General features: G+C 42.5%; 1 protein-coding gene across 6 annotated transcripts in view; it reads left to right on the forward strand.

The window, feature by feature from the left end:
• Positions 1 to 3,011: 3,011 nt before the first annotated feature.
• LOC108444268 (Snf2-related CREBBP activator protein) overlaps positions 3,012 to 19,859 on the forward strand; it is a 29,533-nt gene continuing 12,685 nt past the window's right edge. The window contains exons 1-17 of one of the 6 annotated variants that reach the window (XM_037544365.1): positions 3,012 to 3,221; positions 5,056 to 5,129; positions 5,326 to 8,378; positions 8,726 to 8,767; positions 9,170 to 9,424; positions 11,612 to 11,797; positions 11,922 to 12,062; positions 12,260 to 12,449; positions 14,495 to 14,664; positions 14,771 to 14,858; positions 15,001 to 15,090; positions 15,254 to 15,421; positions 16,323 to 16,534; positions 16,689 to 16,866; positions 16,970 to 17,106; positions 17,268 to 17,437; positions 17,632 to 17,824. In XM_037544365.1, coding sequence (XP_037400262.1) covers positions 5,799 to 8,378; positions 8,726 to 8,767; positions 9,170 to 9,424; positions 11,612 to 11,797; positions 11,922 to 12,062; positions 12,260 to 12,449; positions 14,495 to 14,664; positions 14,771 to 14,858; positions 15,001 to 15,090; positions 15,254 to 15,421; positions 16,323 to 16,534; positions 16,689 to 16,866; positions 16,970 to 17,106; positions 17,268 to 17,437; positions 17,632 to 17,824 — 4,800 coding nt within the window. In that variant the 5' untranslated portion in view covers positions 3,012 to 3,221; positions 5,056 to 5,129; positions 5,326 to 5,798. Of the gene's footprint in view, positions 3,222 to 3,317; positions 3,435 to 5,055; positions 5,130 to 5,325; positions 8,379 to 8,725; positions 8,768 to 9,169; positions 9,425 to 11,611; positions 11,798 to 11,921; positions 12,063 to 12,259; positions 12,450 to 14,494; positions 14,665 to 14,770; positions 14,859 to 15,000; positions 15,091 to 15,253; positions 15,422 to 16,322; positions 16,535 to 16,688; positions 16,867 to 16,969; positions 17,107 to 17,267; positions 17,438 to 17,631; positions 17,825 to 19,859 lie in introns of those variants that run through there. The other 5 variants (XM_037544367.1, XM_037544369.1, XM_037544366.1 and 2 more) reach the window with 5 other exon arrangements.

Below are 19,859 nucleotides of genomic sequence, written 5' to 3' on the forward strand. Positions count from 1 at the left end.
CATGTGTGTTGGTGTATTGCTTCATTGTATGCCTATTTTGTTCAAATAAGTGATTTCCTTAGATTTATACTGTACATATGAAACTTGTTTATAGTTGTATTAATTAAAATGCTTGAAAATGGATCTAGCAGGGTTTATTATCCCTAAATGGAAGCATGGCCCCTCTCTGGTCACCAGTTAAGGAATGTGATAAGTTATGCTTGGTGGTTACCAATCAGTTATGAGACTGATGACCCAGCATATCTTGCTGTGACAGGCCAATTTACTCAGCAAACAGGCGAGTGACTGCACTGGGTCCTTTCAGCAGTGAATCTGCTGGTAAGATGAGTAACTCAAAAATGAGATATTTATGCTAATTTCATGTGTTACTTTATACAGAGCTGTCTGGTGAGTTTCCTAATCATTAGCCTCACTTATAAACCGGTCATGAACGCAACCTTAAGAACTATTATGGCCTATTATATATTTTTTGCCCTAAAAAAGTGATTCATTTAACTTGGTTCAAATACAGTATTTCCCTCTGGATGGAAATCTACTTATGTTCATTTTAAAATCCTAGATCTGAATGAATGAAATATTCTCATTGAATACTTTGTTCTGTACAAAGTTGAATGTGCTGACAACAAAATCACACAAAAAAAATCATCAATGGAAATAATTTATTAACCAATGGAGGCCTGGATTTGGAGTCACACACAAAATTAAAGTGGAAAAACACACTACAGGCTGATCCAACTTTGATGTAATGTCCTTAAAACAAGTCAAAATGAGGCTCAGTATTGTGTGTGGCCTCCACGTGCCTGTATGACCTCCCTACAATGCCTTGCCATGCTCCTGATGAGGTGGCGGATGGTCTCCTGAGGGATCTCCTCCCAGACCTGGACTAAAGCATCTGCCAACTCCTGGACAGTCTGTGGTACAACGTGCCGTTGGTAGATGGAGCGAGACATGATGTCCCAGATGTGCTCAATCAGATTCAGGTCTGGGGAACAGGCGGGTCAGTCCATAGCTTCAATGCCTTCATGTTGCAGTAACTGCTGACACACTCCAGCCACATGAGGTCTAGCATTGTCCTGCATTAGGAGGAACCCAGGGCCAACCGCACCAGCATATGGTCTCACAAGGGGTCTGAGGATCTCATCTCGGTACCTAATGGCAGTCAGGCTACCTCTGGCGAGCACATGGAGGGCTGTGTGGCCCTCCAAAGAAATGCCACCCCACACCATTACTGACCCACTGCCAAACCGATCATGCTGAAGGATGTTGCAGGCAGCAGATCTCTCTCCACGGTGTCTCCAGACTCTGTCACGTCTGTCTCATGTGCTCAGTGTGAACCTGCTTTCATCTGTGAAGAGCACAGGGCGCCAGTGGCGAATTTGCCAATCCTGGTGTTCTCTGGCAAATGCCAAGCGTCCTGCACGGTGTTGAGCTGTGAGTACAACCCCCATCTGTGGATGTCGGGCCCTCATACCATCCTCATGGAGTCGGTTTCTAACCGTTTGTGCAGACACATGCACATTTGTGGCCTGCTGGAGGTCATTTTGCAGGTCTCTGGCAGTGCTCCTCCTGTTCCTCCTTGCACAAAGGCGGAGGTAGCGGTCCTGCTGCTGGGTTGTTTCCCTCCTACACGTCTCCTGGTGTACTGGCCTGTCTCCTGGTAGCGCCTCCAGCCTCTGGACACTACGCTGACAGACACAGCAAACCTTCTTGCCACAGCTCGCATTGATGTGCCATCCTGGATGAGCTGCAGTACCTGAGCCACTTGTGTGGGTTGTAGAGTCCGTCTCATGCTACCACGAGTGTGAAAACACCACCAACATTCAAAAGTGACCAAAACATCAGCCAGAAAGCAGAAAGGTACTGAGAAGTGGTCTGTGGTCCCCACCTGCAGAACCACTCCTTTATTGAGTGTGTCTTGCTAATCGCCAAAAATTTCCACCTGTTTATTCCATTTGCACAACAGCTGTGAAATTGATTGTCGATCAGTGTTGCTTCCTAAGTGGACAGTTTGATTTCACAGAAGTTTGATTTACTTGGAGTTATATTGTGTTGTTTAAGTGTTCCTTTTATTTTTTGAGCAGTGTATTTTCTTAGCAGTGCGCCACCCCAATCAAATCTTGGCCTTAGCTGGACCCCTCATACTGAAGGTTCTAGCTACGCCCCCGTCCTTAAAGCCCCCCCCCCGGGCGTGTTTCGGATACGGGTTAAGCTCAGTCTGAGAGTGAAGGCTGGACAGTGGAACTGCTCACTCAAGCTCAGTCCGGATGTACCCGGTGTTTCATTCAGCTGACCCGTGCCTTCTGAAGACATGATGGGTGGGATCTGGACTGGCGACCACTGCTTTACACAGCAAGAGTTTTAAAGCTGAACCAGGCCAGTCACATCGCCGACCTTCTGTTGTACTCTACACTACTGCACATGTTAAAAGCTTTCTAACGTTCAGTTTTCACATGTACTTCAGGGACGTTAGAGCTCTCTCTCTCTCTCTCACTCACTCACTCACTCACAGACACACACACACCCCTCCCCTCCCGCCGGGCCCTGTCCATTTATAGGTCGTCCCTGCGAGTAAGAACGTGTTTACAGTGACTTGCCTGGTTAAATTGTGTTAAATAAAGACAAAATAATAAATTACATTCGCCAGTGAAACGTGAAAACTACACAAACTCTGACTGACGAGATGAAACACAGACGTACTTCTGAAAGCTACTTCAGCGATCTTTCAAAGTGCGTTATAATCTGACTTCCTTACAAGTTCTCGTTACTTAGCCCGCTCTCGCAGGTTGACCGAGCCTTCGCGTCCCTGTGATAAAGCAAAACCACCGATAACGATGTGGCCGCGACATTAGCGCTGCTACGCGGGGAGACGACGCAGCGCCGGAGCTCCGCCGCTAAAACAGCACGAATCTGTTTCTCATATGCGGCACTACAGCGCCGGGATCCAAGTCTCGCGAGATGTCGGTCGCGCTCGGATCTCGTTCAGGCTCTCGTTCCTCCATTTCGCTGCGTCGAAAGTCTCCTCCCCGCAACCGCTCCATTCAGCGATCCGAACCCAGTCTCTCTTGGACCGCTCTTTAACTTGATCTCACGAACCTGCCAGTACCTCGTTGGGTACCGAGAGATAGTTTGGATCGGTCCCGTCACGGATTGAGTACGATTTGAGGCGGATGGCGACTCCTTCAGCGAGAATTTAGTAAAAGAAAAGTGCTCGAAATTTTCAGGTAGGTGGGAACTTAAGATGGCGGCGGAGAGAGGAGGGGGGTGGGGGGACAGGGGGAAGTATGAGGGGAGGGGGGTGTTTAGAGGCGGCGGGGAGACTTTGACATGGCGGGATAAGTTGACTGTCTTATGGATTCGGCTGATAAACATACAGCCTTACCGATAAACATACTGATCTGGAAGGCCGTGTGATCAGACTGGCTTCATGTGGCGAGGTAAAGGGCAGCGGAGGCGCATTTAGTCAGATTATGCGCTCCATAAGAAGAGCAGCGCTGTCTCACTTCAGCAAAAACGCTTTCGTCAGTCACTTTGATCAGACTGTAGTTTACATTCTGTAGGTTGGCTGAACTTGAAATGACACACAGGTAGTCGGTTAACGTTAACCAGCTAGCTGCCCTTCTTTCATGTTGTAAAACTGCGATGTCATGTGTAACGCAGCAGCGTCCTCATTCAGCACTGTAGCTTAGTTAATACGCGATTTATACTCCTAAGTAACTTGCAGACGCTGATAATAATGAATCCTGCCATGATGAACGCGTTTAGTCTCGCAACTGCAAACACTGTTCCTGTGTCTGGTAACCTGAAATATTCTGACATCGCGTTGTTTCGAGTTCACCAGTTGAACTAAAAAGAGAGAAATTAAACCTACTGCAGGATTTGTTGACTATCATCTTTTGGTCATACACATATGACCCCGCGTAGTGACGTCACTTGGCTGCCCCCCTCCTTCCCTCCCAAGCTAACATTAGCTAGGTAACCTAACGCTAGCTTAGCGGGGTCTGAGCGAATGGAGACCTCTAGCTACTTTTTTGTTTCGCTCACTTATTATGCTTAGAAACCCCCACAGCTGTGTGAATCGCGCGGGTCTGTCCAGCTCGTTGTTTTGCACCGCTAATTAACTTATAAGCTTGAAACTGCGAGTGTGCACGCTAGCGGGACACCGCATTAGCTTAGCTAACTAGCTAGCTTCAAGTTTTCTCCTCACGAAGCACTAAACACTTAAATACAAGAGGCCTTGACTTCTTGCGGCTAAATGCAGGCTGATGGTCTTGTACTGAGCCCAAAAATGATCCCGGCCTGTCCATATCTGTGTGCTGAGTGTGTTCAGGCCCGAGCCTACTGCAGCCCGCCGAGAGAGAGCGAGAGAGAGAGACACTGCCACACTGCCGCCACTCACTGAAGTTACGGCCGACAGACAGTCAACGATATAGGAAATGAGTGATGAAGCCCCCGCCCGATATGTCTGTTTAAATACGAGAACAAGCCGAGATTTTTGCTTGTGATGAGCTAAATTCCCCCCCTGGCCAGATCTTTAGTTAACTAGGTGGGTAATTAGGCCAGTTAGCGTCAGTGAGCGCTGTGGTGAGCCTGTGACTTAGCCCGCCGGCTAACTAACTACATGATGAATAAATCTGTACAGGTCTGTGCGCGCAGGCCATTTAGTTTCATCTCGGAGCTAACTGCTTAATGTTTAATACACATTGCTCATGTATTGTGTAGTACACATAGATAACAGGCGGACCGCTAATATTTCGCACTTCTTGTGCGCCTTTTTTCCTGCTATATCACCAAAATAATAAGTTAAAGCATGTCCTCATGCTGTGTACATTATCATACCGTATCCTGTTGAGCCTCGGACACACCACCATCGAAAACACGTAGGAAAGTTTTGAGGAAGTTGGCAACACAAATCTTGCTTCAACATAACTAACCTTAGAGTTTGATTTTTCTTTTTTCTCTCGTTTATCATTTGTCACCGACTCTCTGTTTTAGTATAGTTTACCGTGTCCCCTTCAGATTATTCAGTTTCACTTGTTGTAATCTTTTGTTTCTTAGATGCAGTGGTATTCTTGATCTCAGCATCCTGGAAGTGGAAAGTACGGAAGAGACTGGTCCTACACCACATACAGGTTGTTAGTTGCCCGGCTAAAATATTAGACTTTGACTAATTGTTAGGACTGACTTCTTTTTCTTCGTATTATAGCTATTGTAGTAGTAGTTGTTGTTGTTTTTGTTGTTTTAAAGATTTTGCTGAACTGTCCATTTGGTGTAAGAAAACACATCAACAACTTATGAAGCTTAGTTTATCGCTCTCTTTTCTTTAAGGTGCAGTGTGTAGCAGAGGCAGTCCAGGAGAAGGGAGACTTGGGGAGGAGGTGGTGCAGCAGCGCACCCCTCCGGCTGTGGCTGTGCTGGGTGGCATCCCTGCGGCTACGCAGAATGTGGCCGGGCCACCCCAGCATGCCCTGCAGCCGGTCGCAGCTGCCCTCCTACTACCACCACTGGTCGGCCCTGCCACTGAGTCAGAGCAGCAGAAAGCAGACACAGAGGCTGCAAGTGAAGAGCAGAGCACCACAGTGGCTTGGCAAAACTGCAACACCAAGGAGCCTGAGGACTACTCCACCTTGGATTTCAATACTGAGGCTGTCCAAAGACAACTGGTGTCAGCTGATTTTGGAGACATACAGAATCTCTCACACGGACTTTCTGTTTGTGAGACAGACCGGATTAAAAAAGGCCAGGATTTACATTACGGGTGTGATACTGAGAAAACAAGCCTTGCAGACAGGGAGACAGACATGGCAGAGAGCACAGGCATGGGCCACTGCCAAGACTGGACTCTTAGCACAGACATTACAGGGGATCCTGTTGAGATGGAAAAGGGACGACTGGCTCCTGAGAAAGTATATCTGGGGCTCAAGTCAAAGACTGGTCAGGAGCAATTGTCTGGAGCTCAGCACACAGCTGGAGGGAGCACCCAAATCTCTCTATCTCAGTCCAGCTCAACGGTCTCTACTGCAGATAAAGCGACAGACAGAGATCATAAGCAACCTGGAGATTCGGAGCCGTGCCAGAGTGCTCCACTTACAGCAACAATTATCACTGCTAGAAAAGAGACATCCAGTGAGCTTAATAATACCAAGAATAGCATGGATGAAATCACAAAGCAGGAGAGCATTTCTTCAGGTACAAAACCAGCTGAGAAAGAGGGGCAAGCATTCAGTGGATCTCACCCAAATGCAGAAGGCTCGACAACAAAGCAAGAAAAACTTCTGTCTAAGTTGTCTGTTCCCACTGACAATGGAGATGGCAGTCCAAAAGACACTGATGAGGGTGATGGATACCTTCCTAAATGCCTCCAACAGCCTCTCCTTGCTTCAGTGGAGATTGACTTGGCCTCTGTTGCACAAAGAACAGCTATCCCTAATGCTACCTTCCCTCACAAAATGCCTGTTCCCTCCAATCACCCTGGAAATGCACAGGCTACAAAAGAGAACCAGCTGAGCCCAGACTATGTGAATTGCGGTGGAGCCTCCAAACCTGTTTTAACAGGGAATGAGACTAGTGCTAGTGGGGAGCAGGAGAATAAGACTCCGTCTTTAGACGGAGGTCTGTTTGGCAGCGTGGCTGTTACGGAAGTACTTTATGATATTTCTGTTGAAGAACCAAAGGTGCCGGGGGATGTGACGTGCACTCACAATGTACAGGCCCCCAAAGTGACTGAAGGGTCTCATGTAGTGGTTTGTGGCCCTACAGATGTGGTTGTTAAACAAAATGACTGTGCCAACAGCATACAAGTGACTCTTTACCCAGATCGCCAACCCGACGGGAGCAGTCTCTCCCACACAGACAGATGTACACCTTCAGAGGGACTAGACTCAGATCAGCCATGTCTCTCTGAAACCAGAAATGATCCTTTGATCCAGCAAGGACAAGAATCCATTGCAACAGATCGGAAGCTCTCACAGATAATATGTGTAAATGATGGTTTTTCGGTGCCAGGTGGCATAAATGTGGATGACAAGCAGACTGAGGGGTCAGAGGCGTTATCTGGACTAAGCACTGTTGAGGTGAAAAATTTCATTGATGTTGGTATTCTAATGCAGCCAGGTATGGAGGACACATGGTTAGTTGTAAGTGAGTCTTCTCCTCTGATGGACGGGCAGTGTGCTAGCACCGAGGATGCTGACATGATGGACGTTAGCACAGAAGCCATGGTGCATTGTCCTGAAACTCAGTCGTCTGTTGCTGTCTATGAGTGCACGGTGCCCTGTTTCCCCTCAGACACTATTCATGAAGATGTTAAGCTGCTGTTGCCAGAAAGAGGAGAGGAAGATTCTGCAAATAAACATTCTCTTGAACCTTTAACAGAAACATTTATAGGGAAGCTTGGTACTTTGTCCTCTCATTCCCAGAGTGTTTTTGCTTCACAAAATACTTCATCTTGCCCAACAACTGTAACTTCTATGGAAACATTAACTACTGCGTCCTCCACTCAAAGAGAAATGTGTCATTCAAGTTGCATGCAAAATATGGTTCCAAAGCCTGCAGTCTGCTCTACAGTTGAGAGCACTTTTACCATGTCTGATCCTAAACTAATCAACACAACTTCCGCTGTGCAAGAGGAAGAAGTCAAGTTGACAGAAAAGAAACCAGATGTGTCCCATATTTCACTTCCATCTGGTGTTATTGATCCAAAGCTGCTCATCTTGAAGAGAGGTGAGACTCCTCTCCTTAAACATCCTTCTTCTATATTAGCTAAGGTTTCCAGAATCCAGGACCCACATGTCCAGTCTGGCACCCCCAGTGATGGCTCAGTCTCTGTAGAGTGCCTTTTTGAAAATGACTCAGCTGTACATGAAGGCACAGCTGGTCCATCTGAAAAGGAGCCCCTCGCGCCTCCCTGCTTTTCTGCCCCAAACAACCCCCTCAATATTACTGGTTCATCCTCGAAGGATGAGCTTAAAAAAGAGGCCTTAACTGAATCGGCATATTCCCTAGGACTTGAAGACCAGATTCCCCAATGTGAGCCTCTCTCTGCTTCATCTACCCCAGCTCAGACCCATAATTCGCTTGTCCTGCCTCCATCTTCAGGCAGTGCATGGAGCAGCGTGTGCAGTGCCATCGCTGAGCGGAATCAGTCTAAACAATCTCCTGCCAACCAGCCATGCCAAGATTCCATGTTGTTGGGGGGCGAGTTGGAGGTGGAGGAACAGCACTCACCAGTTCAACATTTGGCAGAAACAAAGGATGCTCAACACAACACACCAGGGCAGTTTGATGCTTCTATAGGAGAGAGCAGTGATGGAGAGGCAGACAGTTCTATGGAAGCCCAGACAGATGACAGTATGGTTATGTCCAGTTCAGTGCAAAACAAGGTAAGGAAAACACTGTCTGAGTCAACTGTTGCTGTGTATTCATGCTTCAGTAATTGTAATACAAAGCATGACCTGTAGCCTATATTGCTTGCATATTGTCTTTGCTTTTTTGTCTGTTTGTTTGAGTGCTAGCTAGGTTCATTAGTGTTAGGATGATGGACTAAAGACTGACAAAAATAATTAAACAATTGTAAGTTCAGAGTACTCCATCTATCAGCTGTCTGTTAACCAGCAGTGTTTAGACCGATAATTCGTGCTCATATGCACTATTCATCGCACTTTGTGAATGCCATCATCTGATTCTGGTGCACTAGTTGGCTGCATGTTGAGCCATGTGTGTTTTGCAGCGTGGACAGAGCAGGACAGACAGACAGGCCTTTTTATCAAAGGTAAGAGGTGTCAGAATCTTCTACCGGCATCTCTCATTCTTAGACTGTCAGTCTGAACTTGCAAGCTGACACTTCCTCTGCTAATTCTAACCTGACTGAAGGCAGCTGTAAAGCTTACAGAAAAATTTAGTTTGACTCACATTCGCATGGTTCACGCATAAAGTATATAGGAAAATAACAAGGTTTTATTATTTTTTTTATGTTCTTTCCACAAAAGATGTCACCTGTTTGTGTAGATCCACTCCAGCTGTCCTCACGAGAAACTTTGCTGTCTTGTGTTCTTGGTCTTTCTCCCAGTTTACAAATATGTGTATGCACATTGTATTTTTAGTGTGTGTGTGTGTGTGTGTGTGTGTGTGTGTATGTGTGTATAATTTGTGTATTTTCCTGTTCTTATCTGAGGTTCGACAGTGGATAGCTGGCAGAGCCACAGCAGGCTCTACTCCCTCCACATCTCGTACACCATCTCCACCTCCTGCATCATCATCAGGTGACTGGACCCAACTTCATTCAGACAAGGCTGCACCCTTTTGTAGCTCTCATGGCAAACAAACGCCTTCTTCCCATAACTCTGGCGGAGCCTCTCAGTCAGATCAAATGCTTGCCCAGCGGCCTCGCTCAGAGAAGCACACTGACATGGCAGAGTTGGCCAAGCATGTGAGTGAAGTATTTATTTTCTTGCTGCTGCATTTTATATCATTATTGTGTGATCTGCCTAATCCAGATTTTGTGAAATTCTACATTATTCCAAAGAATCCTGTGTCCCAATCAAGATACTGTAGCTGATTATTAATGGCATGTAACTAATTGTGATTAACAGGGTGCATTTTTCTGTTTATTATATGGAATTATGAAAGTACAAGTCTAAAGTGGCCACATTAACTGATTTAAAATGTTGCTTGCCTCCCAGCTCAAGACGGACATAGCTCAACCTCAGATAAAAAACATTATTCTCTGCTGCCCGAACATGTTCAAGTCAGAAGTTGAACTTTTGCTTACGAGCGACCAATGATGTGTCTTAATTTTTTCCATTTACTTTTGTTTACATGAGTTTGCCTCAGATCAATGGATTAAAATGCACTTTGTTTGTTCTTGTGATGAGCTCACAAAATTGCAATCAGATGATTATGCAATAATTGTGATGGGCCTACCAATAACCAGTCACTAAATTTACTGTTGTGTGCTGTAAACATTGTGACCAGTAAGTTTAAGTGTAACCAACAATCAAACTTGCACAACCAAAGGCATGATATCCAACAAAAAACCTGGACAAAGTAAAGGAAAAGTCAATCATTCCAGGTTTTTCCTTACAAAAATCAACAAAAATAACCATAAACAAGCCAAGCAATTTTGTGCAAAGCACTGTCAAATGCTGAAATAAAACTGCTCCTATTTAAACCGCAAACGAGGAAATCCTCAAGATACAGACATGACATTCAGAGTCCTTTGTAAAACTTCAACACTTTAGCCTCAAAATTCTCATCAGTGACCCTGGCTCTGTTTGGGGTGAGAATCAGGCCTGCGCAGCTGAGTAATCTCTCGACTGTTGCAGAGCTGTTGCGGCACCACAGCAGAACTAGATTTTTAGGTAAAATAATATAATCCACCTTTGCGGTAAAATTGTTAACACACAGTTCTAATAGTTTTCACAACAAATGGTCTTAAATGCTGGAGTTACACATTACTGGTAATTCACATGCGCTGAAGACTGACGCGCAGTCTGTTGGTCACCATAGCAACACACATAATGAAATGGCAAAGAAAAAGATTTAAGACGAACGTCAGTAATTTGGAGATGGACTTTTTTTAAAATAAAAAAGTACTCAGCTGCTTTCATCTACAACAACTAGCATAGCTGAAGTCGCTTCTCATTCACTAGCTTTTTGTTCGAATTGTCCTTTCCACTTTAAAGCAGTACAATATGGCACGTCAGGCACTGTTTAAGGTGGAACGGGACAATTTGAACAAGAAGCTGGTGAATGAGAAGAAACTTCAGCCTTGTTGAAAGACATTTTACAAGAAACTCGCAGAGAAGTTTCTTGAGATTCAAGAAAAGCGCCCACAGCTGAGCTAAATGTTGAAGTAGAGCAAAGTGAGTGAGGTTTTTGTTCATATTTTTAGTCTAATAGCACATCAGCACATACTGAGACATATTTACAGCCAAGATGATCAAATGGGCATAAAGTGTTGTGGCTCCCAAGGTGGTTTCATTTTTGTTGAAAGGACAAAATGTCTCTTACCATTTCGGTTGTGACCCCTAAGTTAAGCCTACTAGTAAGGGGTGATCAGCTTGTGGGGTGAGCGCGTGACTGTTTTTGAATTGTTTACAGCTCAGTCAGGATTGCACAGTCGCCACCAGCCCAGTTAACGACTGCGATCTATGGTTCAGATTTTGAGTGGACTGCCTGATGCCTGTAGCGAAAATTCTCGCTATAGCTACACAAAAATTTGTTGGGTACAGCTACTAGCTACATTTCATAAAACTGTAACGGCTACAAAAATTTGTAGTTGGCTACAAAATTACCGCACAACTTAGCTACTCCCTCATCCCTGTTCAGGTTGAAGGCATATGATCCAGCAAACTCAAATCATTGTGTAGGGTAAAAAAGTGTAGTGTTTAAATTTGTCAAGTCAAGGCTAATGTGTTTGTGTTTCGGTATTGCAGGGCATATTTCATTTGCTACACATAGCACTGTCAGTATGGCATGGTATTTTGTCGGTATAGCCCTTGTGTAGGCCAAGGTAACCAAACTTCCAAACCAAAGGGTTAGGCATTGCTTTACAAGTAACATGGTTCTGTACGGGATTGAACAACGTTGATTGCGTATTTTGTGTTTCTAACAGGAAGCAGAGATTGAACATCGGACACTTGCTCTGAAACGAGAAGGATTCTGGTCCCTAAAAAGATTGACTCGTGTGACAGAGCCAGTCCGGCCTAAGGTGCACTGGGATTACCTCTGTGAGGAGATGCAGTGGCTTTCTGCTGATTTTGCACAGGAGAGACGGTGGAAGAGAGGTGTGGCCAGAAAGGTATGCTTTGAATTTGTCTTCATATTTCAAGCATCATTTGTTTTCTGAATATGTACTATAGCAGCTTAGCAACATGACGCAAAGTTTAGAGATTTGAATCTAAATAAATTGCATATCGTTGCAGGTGGTGCGGATGGTCATGCGTCATCATGAGGAGCTAAGACAGAAAGAAGAGCGAGCAAAGCGTGAAGAACAGGCCAAACTGAGGAGAGTTGCTGCATCCATTGCGAAGGAGGTCCGCGCTTTCTGGAGCAGTGTTGAGAAGGTGATGCATTTGTTTACCGTGCTGAAATAATTTCTATTATGGTGGGCTTTTTAATGATGGCAAATGATACACAAAGTTTTGAGCAAATGTGTGATAGAGCAGGTTAAACAGTCCAAGTTTTGTTTGCAATTAATAAAGACTCGTGTATGTTTTTTGTCTTTGGTCTTACATGTTTAATTTCTGTTTTTTTCACACAGGTAGTGCAGTATAAACAGCAGTCTCGTCTAGAGGAGAAGCGCAAGAAGGCCTTAGATCTCCAGTTGGACTTCATTGTTGGCCAGACAGAGCGCTATTCAGACCTGCTCAGTCAGTCTCTGCAAGCCGTACCTGCAGTCAGTACCAGTGTTACCCCCCAGTACTCTCAACCGAATGCTACAGATGAGGATGGTAAGAAAATGTACCTGCACTGAAAATGTTTTTGTGAATTCAGTGCTATTACAAGTGCTGAACAAATTAAAGAAGAATTCCAAAATTAAATAGTGTGTAGAGAATCTCCCTGAATTCTTTACAATGGTGGTGTTAGGAACCAGGGGTTGCAATGTCTGCAACACAAATATAGCCATTTTGGTTGCTATTCAAAACAACCAGTGAACCTGATTGTGTCCTTTTCATATGTAATGTTGATAATGATAAAATAGTGGGAAATGTGAAGGAAAAAAAAGGTTTTAGGCCAAAATTTATTAAACTAATATTTCAGTTTTCAGGCAGCATATTTGTAAGCATTTCATATAATGTTCTGTGAGGCACCTTTTGAGGCGTTAAACCCTTTGGACCGCCACTGTGAACAATTCTGACTTTGTGCTGACCATTCTGACTTTTTTCAGAATTTCACATCAAACCTCTCTGAATGACTTCATTTACAACCCCAATTCGGAAAAGGCTGGGACGCTGTGTAAAATGTAAATAAACTAAATAAAAACAGAATGCAATGATTTGCGAATATTGTAGACGCATATTTTATTCACAAAAGAACATAATAATTAAAATGAGACATTTTACCATTTCATGAAAATTAACTCATTTAGAGCTTGATGCATCTCAAAGTTGGAACGGGCAGAAAAAAAACAGCTGGAGGTGCTATTTACAACTAACTCTTACAACTAACTGTGACTGGGTATAAAAAGAGCAAATATGGGCAGAGTTTCAACAATCTGTGAAAAACTGTTTCTAAGAAAAATGTGAAATTGCACAGATTTTGGATATCCCACCATCTACAGTATGTAATATCAAAAGATTTAGAGAATCTGAAGAAATCCCTGTATGCAAGGTACAAGGTCGACAGTCAATATTGGCTGCTTATGAGCTTCACGCCCTCAGGCGGCACTGCATGTAAAACAGGCATGATTTCTCTACTGGAAATCACTGCATGGGCTCAGGAACACTTCTAGAAATCATGTGTCTGTGAACACAGTTTGCCGTGTAATCCACAAATGCAAATTAAAGCTGTGTCATGCAAAGAAGAAACCATATGTCAGCGTTTCTGGAACGTGTTGACATCTTCTCTGGGCCAAAATTCATTTAAAATGGACTGGGGCAAAATGGAAAACTGTTCCGTGGTCAGGTTAATAATTAATTTGAAATTATTTTTGGAAGCCACAGACTCGAGAGGAACCATCCAGCTTATCAGTGCACAGTGTAGATGGCATGGGCAGCTTACACCTCTGGAAAGGCTGTATCAATGCTGAACAGTATATAGAGGTTTTAGAACAACATATGCTCCCATCCAGACAACGTCTCTTTCAGGGAATGCCTTGCATATTTAAGCAATACAAAGCTAAACCACATACTGCATCAATCACAACTGCATGGCTTAGCAAAAGAAGAGTCCAGGTGCTGAACTGGCCTGCCTGCATCATGAAACACAAAAATCTAGCAAAGAAGACCCTGGAGAGTTGCGCAGCTAGAATCCTACATCAGACAAGAATTGGACAGCATTCCTCTCTCAAACCTCTAGCAGTTGGTCTCTTCACTTCCCAGACATGTACAAACTGTTTTGAAAAGAAGAGGGCTGCTAAACAATGGTAGACACAGCCCTGTCCCAACTCTTTTGAGATGCGTTGCTGCCATTAAGTTCTAAATAGTTAATATTTTTCATGAAATGAAAATCTGATATGTTCTATGTGCTACCATGAATAAAATATGGGTCTATGACATTTGCAAATCATTTGCATTCTGTTTTGTTTACATTTAATTACATTTTACTTTTTAGCGTCCCAACTTTTTTGGAATTGGAGTTGTACATTTTACTGGTTGTTATGCAGAAATCCCCATTTTAAATTGAGTTCTATTACTTGGTGCTTTTCAGGCCTGTATTATGCAAAATGCTCTCATGTAGAAAAAGAAATGTAGAATGACAAGTACACTACAGTTGGCATACAAGACATTTGTATGTTGTAGAACCTTAATCTATTTTTTCTCTTTTTCCTTTGCAGATAGAGACTTTGAGCCTCCATGTGAGGAGGAGGATGATGAAGAGACTATTGAGGTGGAGGAGCAGCAAGAAGGAAATGATGCAGAGACACAGAGAAGGGAGATAGAGTTGCTGAGACAAGAGGGTGCACTTCCCTTAGACCAGCTGCTCAGCACCCTCACTCTCCCCCAGGTACTCTCTTCATACCAATCAACACTTTCTATCCTATTGTTGTCACTACTCTTTAGTTTCTTTGTCAGTGTCAGGATTTGCTCACTGTAAAACATTTATCTCGCAGCACTCTGCTACAGAAGATGAAGCTTCAGACGATTCTTCCTCTGCAGTTGAGGATGAGGACAAAGAGTTTTCAGCTAATGAGGAAGATGGTAATGGAAATTTTCACATAGCTTAATTTATCAAATTATTATGCATTTGTATCTCTTTAAGAAAGAAGTGTTCGGACTGAAATTTTCCTTTCAAGGAAGGGATTGTTGGATATTAGTATTAATTGATCTCTCTGCTCCAAAGCGGAAGATGTTGAGGACACCATTGAAGCCCAGGAAAGAGTTGAGGGAGATGGAGATCATGCAGAGGAACTTGATGACTTGGCGAAAGAGGGTAACCAGAGTTTCTTTTGTTTTTGTCTGTTACATCTTTAACAATTTATATCTATAGATTTCTTCAGCAGCTTGTACATCAAAGTTCTTTAAATGTATTCACTTCCATTTAAGATAACTTTTTTTTTTTCCTTTTGCACATGTTTTGTACCCTTGGCCTTCAGGTGAGATGAGTATAGATGAACTGTTGGAGAAGTACAGAGGGGCATATGCTTCTGACTTTGAAGAGCCCTCAGCATCACCAGATTCTTCAGAGGAGTCTGAGGGCACTGAAGAAGAGGAAGAAGAAGAGACTGAAGGGGATGACAGCAGGGACGACAGTGGCACATCAGGTACTTGAGTGTGGTGCCAAGATTCACCCATTTATAAAAGATCTGTTGAGTAGCAAGTTCTTTTGACCGAATACCAGTTGTTATTACTTGGTGATTGTTCCTTAACCAACGAGCCTAAAATCAATAAAATATAATTTACAAACCTTCTAGTTCCAGATCTGAAACCTGATTGAGTCACTTTCAAAGCCACTGTAAAATACTTGATATATGCAAGCTTATGTGGCCAGAAACTGTTCAAACCCTACCTAAAGATTTGGTTTTGTTTAAACCACCTGGCTGACAACTTTAATATGATTACATGGCCAAAGACTTAAGTTGGCAAAATGACTAGAATGTATAAGAATAGACTCGCAGAACGCTCTATATTCTAAAGTCATATTTATTCCTCGTTACGAGCATAAGTCAAAATTATTATAAATTCCATGACCAAAGATAAATGCTAGCTTTGTACCTCAGTAGCTCTCAGATGCGGTTGCTATCCATCCCGTTTTTCTTTATAATTTTGTACACCCATTTCCTCACACCACCATGCATCATACTTTCTCTTGGGGAACATGGACAAAAAAGCCTTATCACTTGCAGATAAGTAAATCCCCTTTTGAACTATAAATTGTTTATTGGAACTTGGATAAAGCGATTTTTTTTATTTATTTATTTTTTTTATTAAACCAATAGCATTGGCTGAAGGGTTGTTTGTTCGTTAACAAATGGTTGAGCATTTACATCCCTTCTCTTGAGCCATAGTTTGTTTACTATAAATATTTGGGTGGTGATACTTTCAGATATGTCCATTTTTAATATCCATCTATTAAATACAAACGTTAGAGCTGGTTAGTGTAATGTTTTACTGAAATGTACTTATTCCTGTGTGTGCATTTTTTTTTTTTTCTTTTTCTTTCAGATTCAGCTGCAGCTGAAGATAGTGATGAAGAGGAGGAAGCTGAAGCAGAAGAAAGTGATGATGATGGAGGAGAAGGAATGGAGATTTTATTGCGGGAGGGAGATCACAGCCCCTCTGTGTCGACATCTCCACGTCCTAAAAAGGAGATCAGCCATATAGCTGCTACTGCTGAGAGCCTACAGCCTAAAGGATACACCCTGGCCACAACAAAGGTATGGGCTTTTGCTGTATTACTAGAGGATGTTTTTTGGTTTCATCTTAGTAAGATTTTCTTGGGCTCCTTTTATTTCTTTCAGTTGTTTAGTTGTGGTGAAGAATTAATAATTATGTGATTTGCTTATTTTTTCCCTTTCCTTCCTTTTAAAGGTGAAAACACCTATTCCGTTCTTACTTCATGGAAATCTGCGTGAATACCAGCACATTGGACTAGACTGGTTGGTCACCATGTATGAAAAGAAGCTCAATGGTATCTTGGCAGATGAAATGGGACTTGGTAAAACAATTCAGACTATTGCTTTGTTGGCGCATCTGGCCTGTGAAAAAGGTAAGACAGTGTGATTTGTCCCTGTAGTTCCTGTGCCATTACATCCGCTGCCAGACATAAGTGGAGTGGTGACATTTTACACTATATCTTGCATTTCTCAAAGGTAACTGGGGACCTCACCTGATCATAGTTCCCACTAGTGTGATGCTGAACTGGGAGATGGAGTTGAAGCGCTGGTGCCCCGGCTTCAAAATCCTAACTTACTATGGCAGCCAGAAAGAACGTAAACTCAAGAGACAGGTTAGCCTAAGCTTTCAGTTACCTGCATTATTATCACAAAATTTAATTTTGTTAGCTACACGTGTGTGTGTGTGTGTGTGTGTGTGTGTGTGTGTGTGTGTGTGTGTGTGTGTGTGTGTGTGTGTGTGTTGTGGTAACTTTTTCTTGCTTTCTTTTGTTAGGGCTGGACGAAACCCAATGCATTCCACGTGTGCATCACTTCATATAAGTTGGTTTTACAAGATCATCAGGCCTTCAGACGCAAATCTTGGAGGTACCTTATTCTGGATGAGGCTCAGAACATCAAAAACTTCAAGTCCCAACGCTGGCAGAGTCTGTTAAACTTCAACAGGTGCTTCAAGAATTGAATTTAAATTTTTCTTGATTTAAAATTATTTTTGTATTCAACATTTGTTTTGCTTTTTGTTTTGTTTTTTTAATTGTCAGTCCAAAGGCTTGAATTCTAAAGCAGTTATTGCTGTAGTGGCAAAATGGTATTAATAAAGCCTTCCCTCCTTCCCTCTGCCATTGTTATCTTGCCTGCAGTCACCGGCGTCTGCTGCTCACTGGTACTCCCCTGCAGAACAGTCTGATGGAGCTGTGGTCACTCATGCACTTCCTTATGCCACATGTCTTCCAGTCCCACCGTGAGTTCAAGGAGTGGTTCTCCAACCCGTTGACTGGCATGATCGAGGGCAGTCAGGAGTATAATGAAGGGCTTGTCAAAAGGCTGCACAAGGTGTGTGCTCTCATATAATCAGTAGACATGTGTTTGTGTAAATACAAAACTAGTTTTAAAAAATTGTCTAAATAGGTGAAAATTGCAAAATTTTCTTTGATGTTTATATAAATTAAAAATGATAAATGCAGGATACTTAGCATTTTTGATCTTCAAAAGGCAAAAATTGTGCTCATTATGAAACTGCTGTTTATAAAGTGTTCCAAAAACATCTTAATCAGTCATGAAAAAGGAGCATCCTGGAAGGAATATTACTTTAGTGTCCACGTCTCTTTGCCAAAAGATGTGGTTTGACAAGTCCATTTATTTTTGACAAATAATACCTGTTGCGCTCTCCGTACCAAAATAGAAAAGACCCATCCATATTGTTACCAACGCCAAGTTCAAAAACCAGCGTCCGCCATGATTTAGGGTTTTAGTTGCAGTGATTTAGTGTTTTAGTTGCAGTGGCATTGGTAACTTGCACATCTATGAAGGCACCATTTATTGCTGAAGATTAGGGAGCAATATATCGTTGTTGTCGGAACAAAACCTCGTATCTCCATTTTTGATGTTTTTTGGTTTTTGATATAACTTGAAAAAGCCTTTTTTTCTTTTTTTTTACATATAATAAAATATAAATTTCGTGATGAATGGACCAAAAGAAATGGCCGAAAATGACTTGGAAAAACGTTTGGTTCCATTGACTTGCATTAAAAGTAAAGTAGGTTTTTTCCTTCTCCTGTAAAGTTACCATTTTGGAGATACAGGGTTTTGTTCCGACAACAGCGACATGCTCCTATCTAGATGGTGTCTTTTTCAAGTATGTCCCTGTTTGTTTTAGCAGCACAGTGCCAAGTGACATACTGCACATGTAACAATAGCAATAGCTTTGCAGTCCAAGAGTGCAGGTGCTATGACCTGCCTCCCATTGAAAATATTTTGTGCATTGTGAAGTGCAGAATACAACAGAGACCCCAGACTGGTTAGCATCTGAAGTGTTGCATCAAACAAGAATGGAGAAAAATTTCTAAACTACCACAGTTGGTGTCTTTTTGTTTCCAACTGATTACTTAATGTTATGAAAAGGAAAAGTGATGTAACACAGTGGTAAACATACAGATCCCAGGAGAGGACGTGGGTAAAAATAATTATTTTCATGGAATGTTTTGCCATTTGTACACACATTTTAAAAAATATTTTATTTGTGACCACAATTTCTTAAAATTGTTTCTACAATTAACAGTGAAGGCGTTATGAGGACATTGTAGTTTTCCTTGTGATAGCCAAATAGTCTATTGAAAGGAATCAGCTTTTAAATTTAGGTTGAGGTTGTTGTATGCGTTTGCTAACCAACAATGAAGACTTTCACTGTTCATTTAACAAACTCTCTTGCTAATACAAAAGATAAATAAAACTCCAGTATTGTTCTTGTCAAAATGTAAAGCCAAGCATGTGAAAAGCAGAAGCTAAAATAACAAAACTAAATCATTTAATCATGTAAATAATAAAAAAAAAATCTATCTAAATTTATCTATCTAAATCTGTGTATTCTGCTGTCTGTCCATAATCTGTTGCAAATTCTGCAATCACAGGTCTTTATTGAAACAGAGGAAAGTCAGCATCTCTGTGCTCTTACAAGAGGCTCGCTGTCCTCTGAGACCAGATATTTTCCACTGCAGAGAAGATATGCTCTGATGAAGTGGATGGGAAAATTGAGAATGTTTGTGGCGAACTACTCAGAACAGTTAAATTTGAGCATTTTGTGTAAACATTTCAGCCCTTCGTCCAGCTGCTCTGTATATTTGCGTGGTCACAAACAATTGCGGAAGACCAAAAACCGGATCTGTTTGCGAATGCTTTGCTGCGTTCACCGAATTTGAACGCACCTTTAGCCTCAATGTTAAGATAATGATGCAGTGTTTAAAACTGTAGATGCTATTTGAACCGCGAACAGGGTCATTCTGAATAATAGTTACTTGCTTCTCTGTTCCAAACCTGACTACGATAAATATTTTAGAGAACATGCATTTCCAGATAGACGTAGGACAGCTTT

Source organism: Pygocentrus nattereri, chromosome 13, assembly GCF_015220715.1.
Source record: "Pygocentrus nattereri isolate fPygNat1 chromosome 13, fPygNat1.pri, whole genome shotgun sequence".
In the NCBI taxonomy this organism is placed as follows: domain Eukaryota; kingdom Metazoa; phylum Chordata; class Actinopteri; order Characiformes; family Serrasalmidae; genus Pygocentrus; species Pygocentrus nattereri.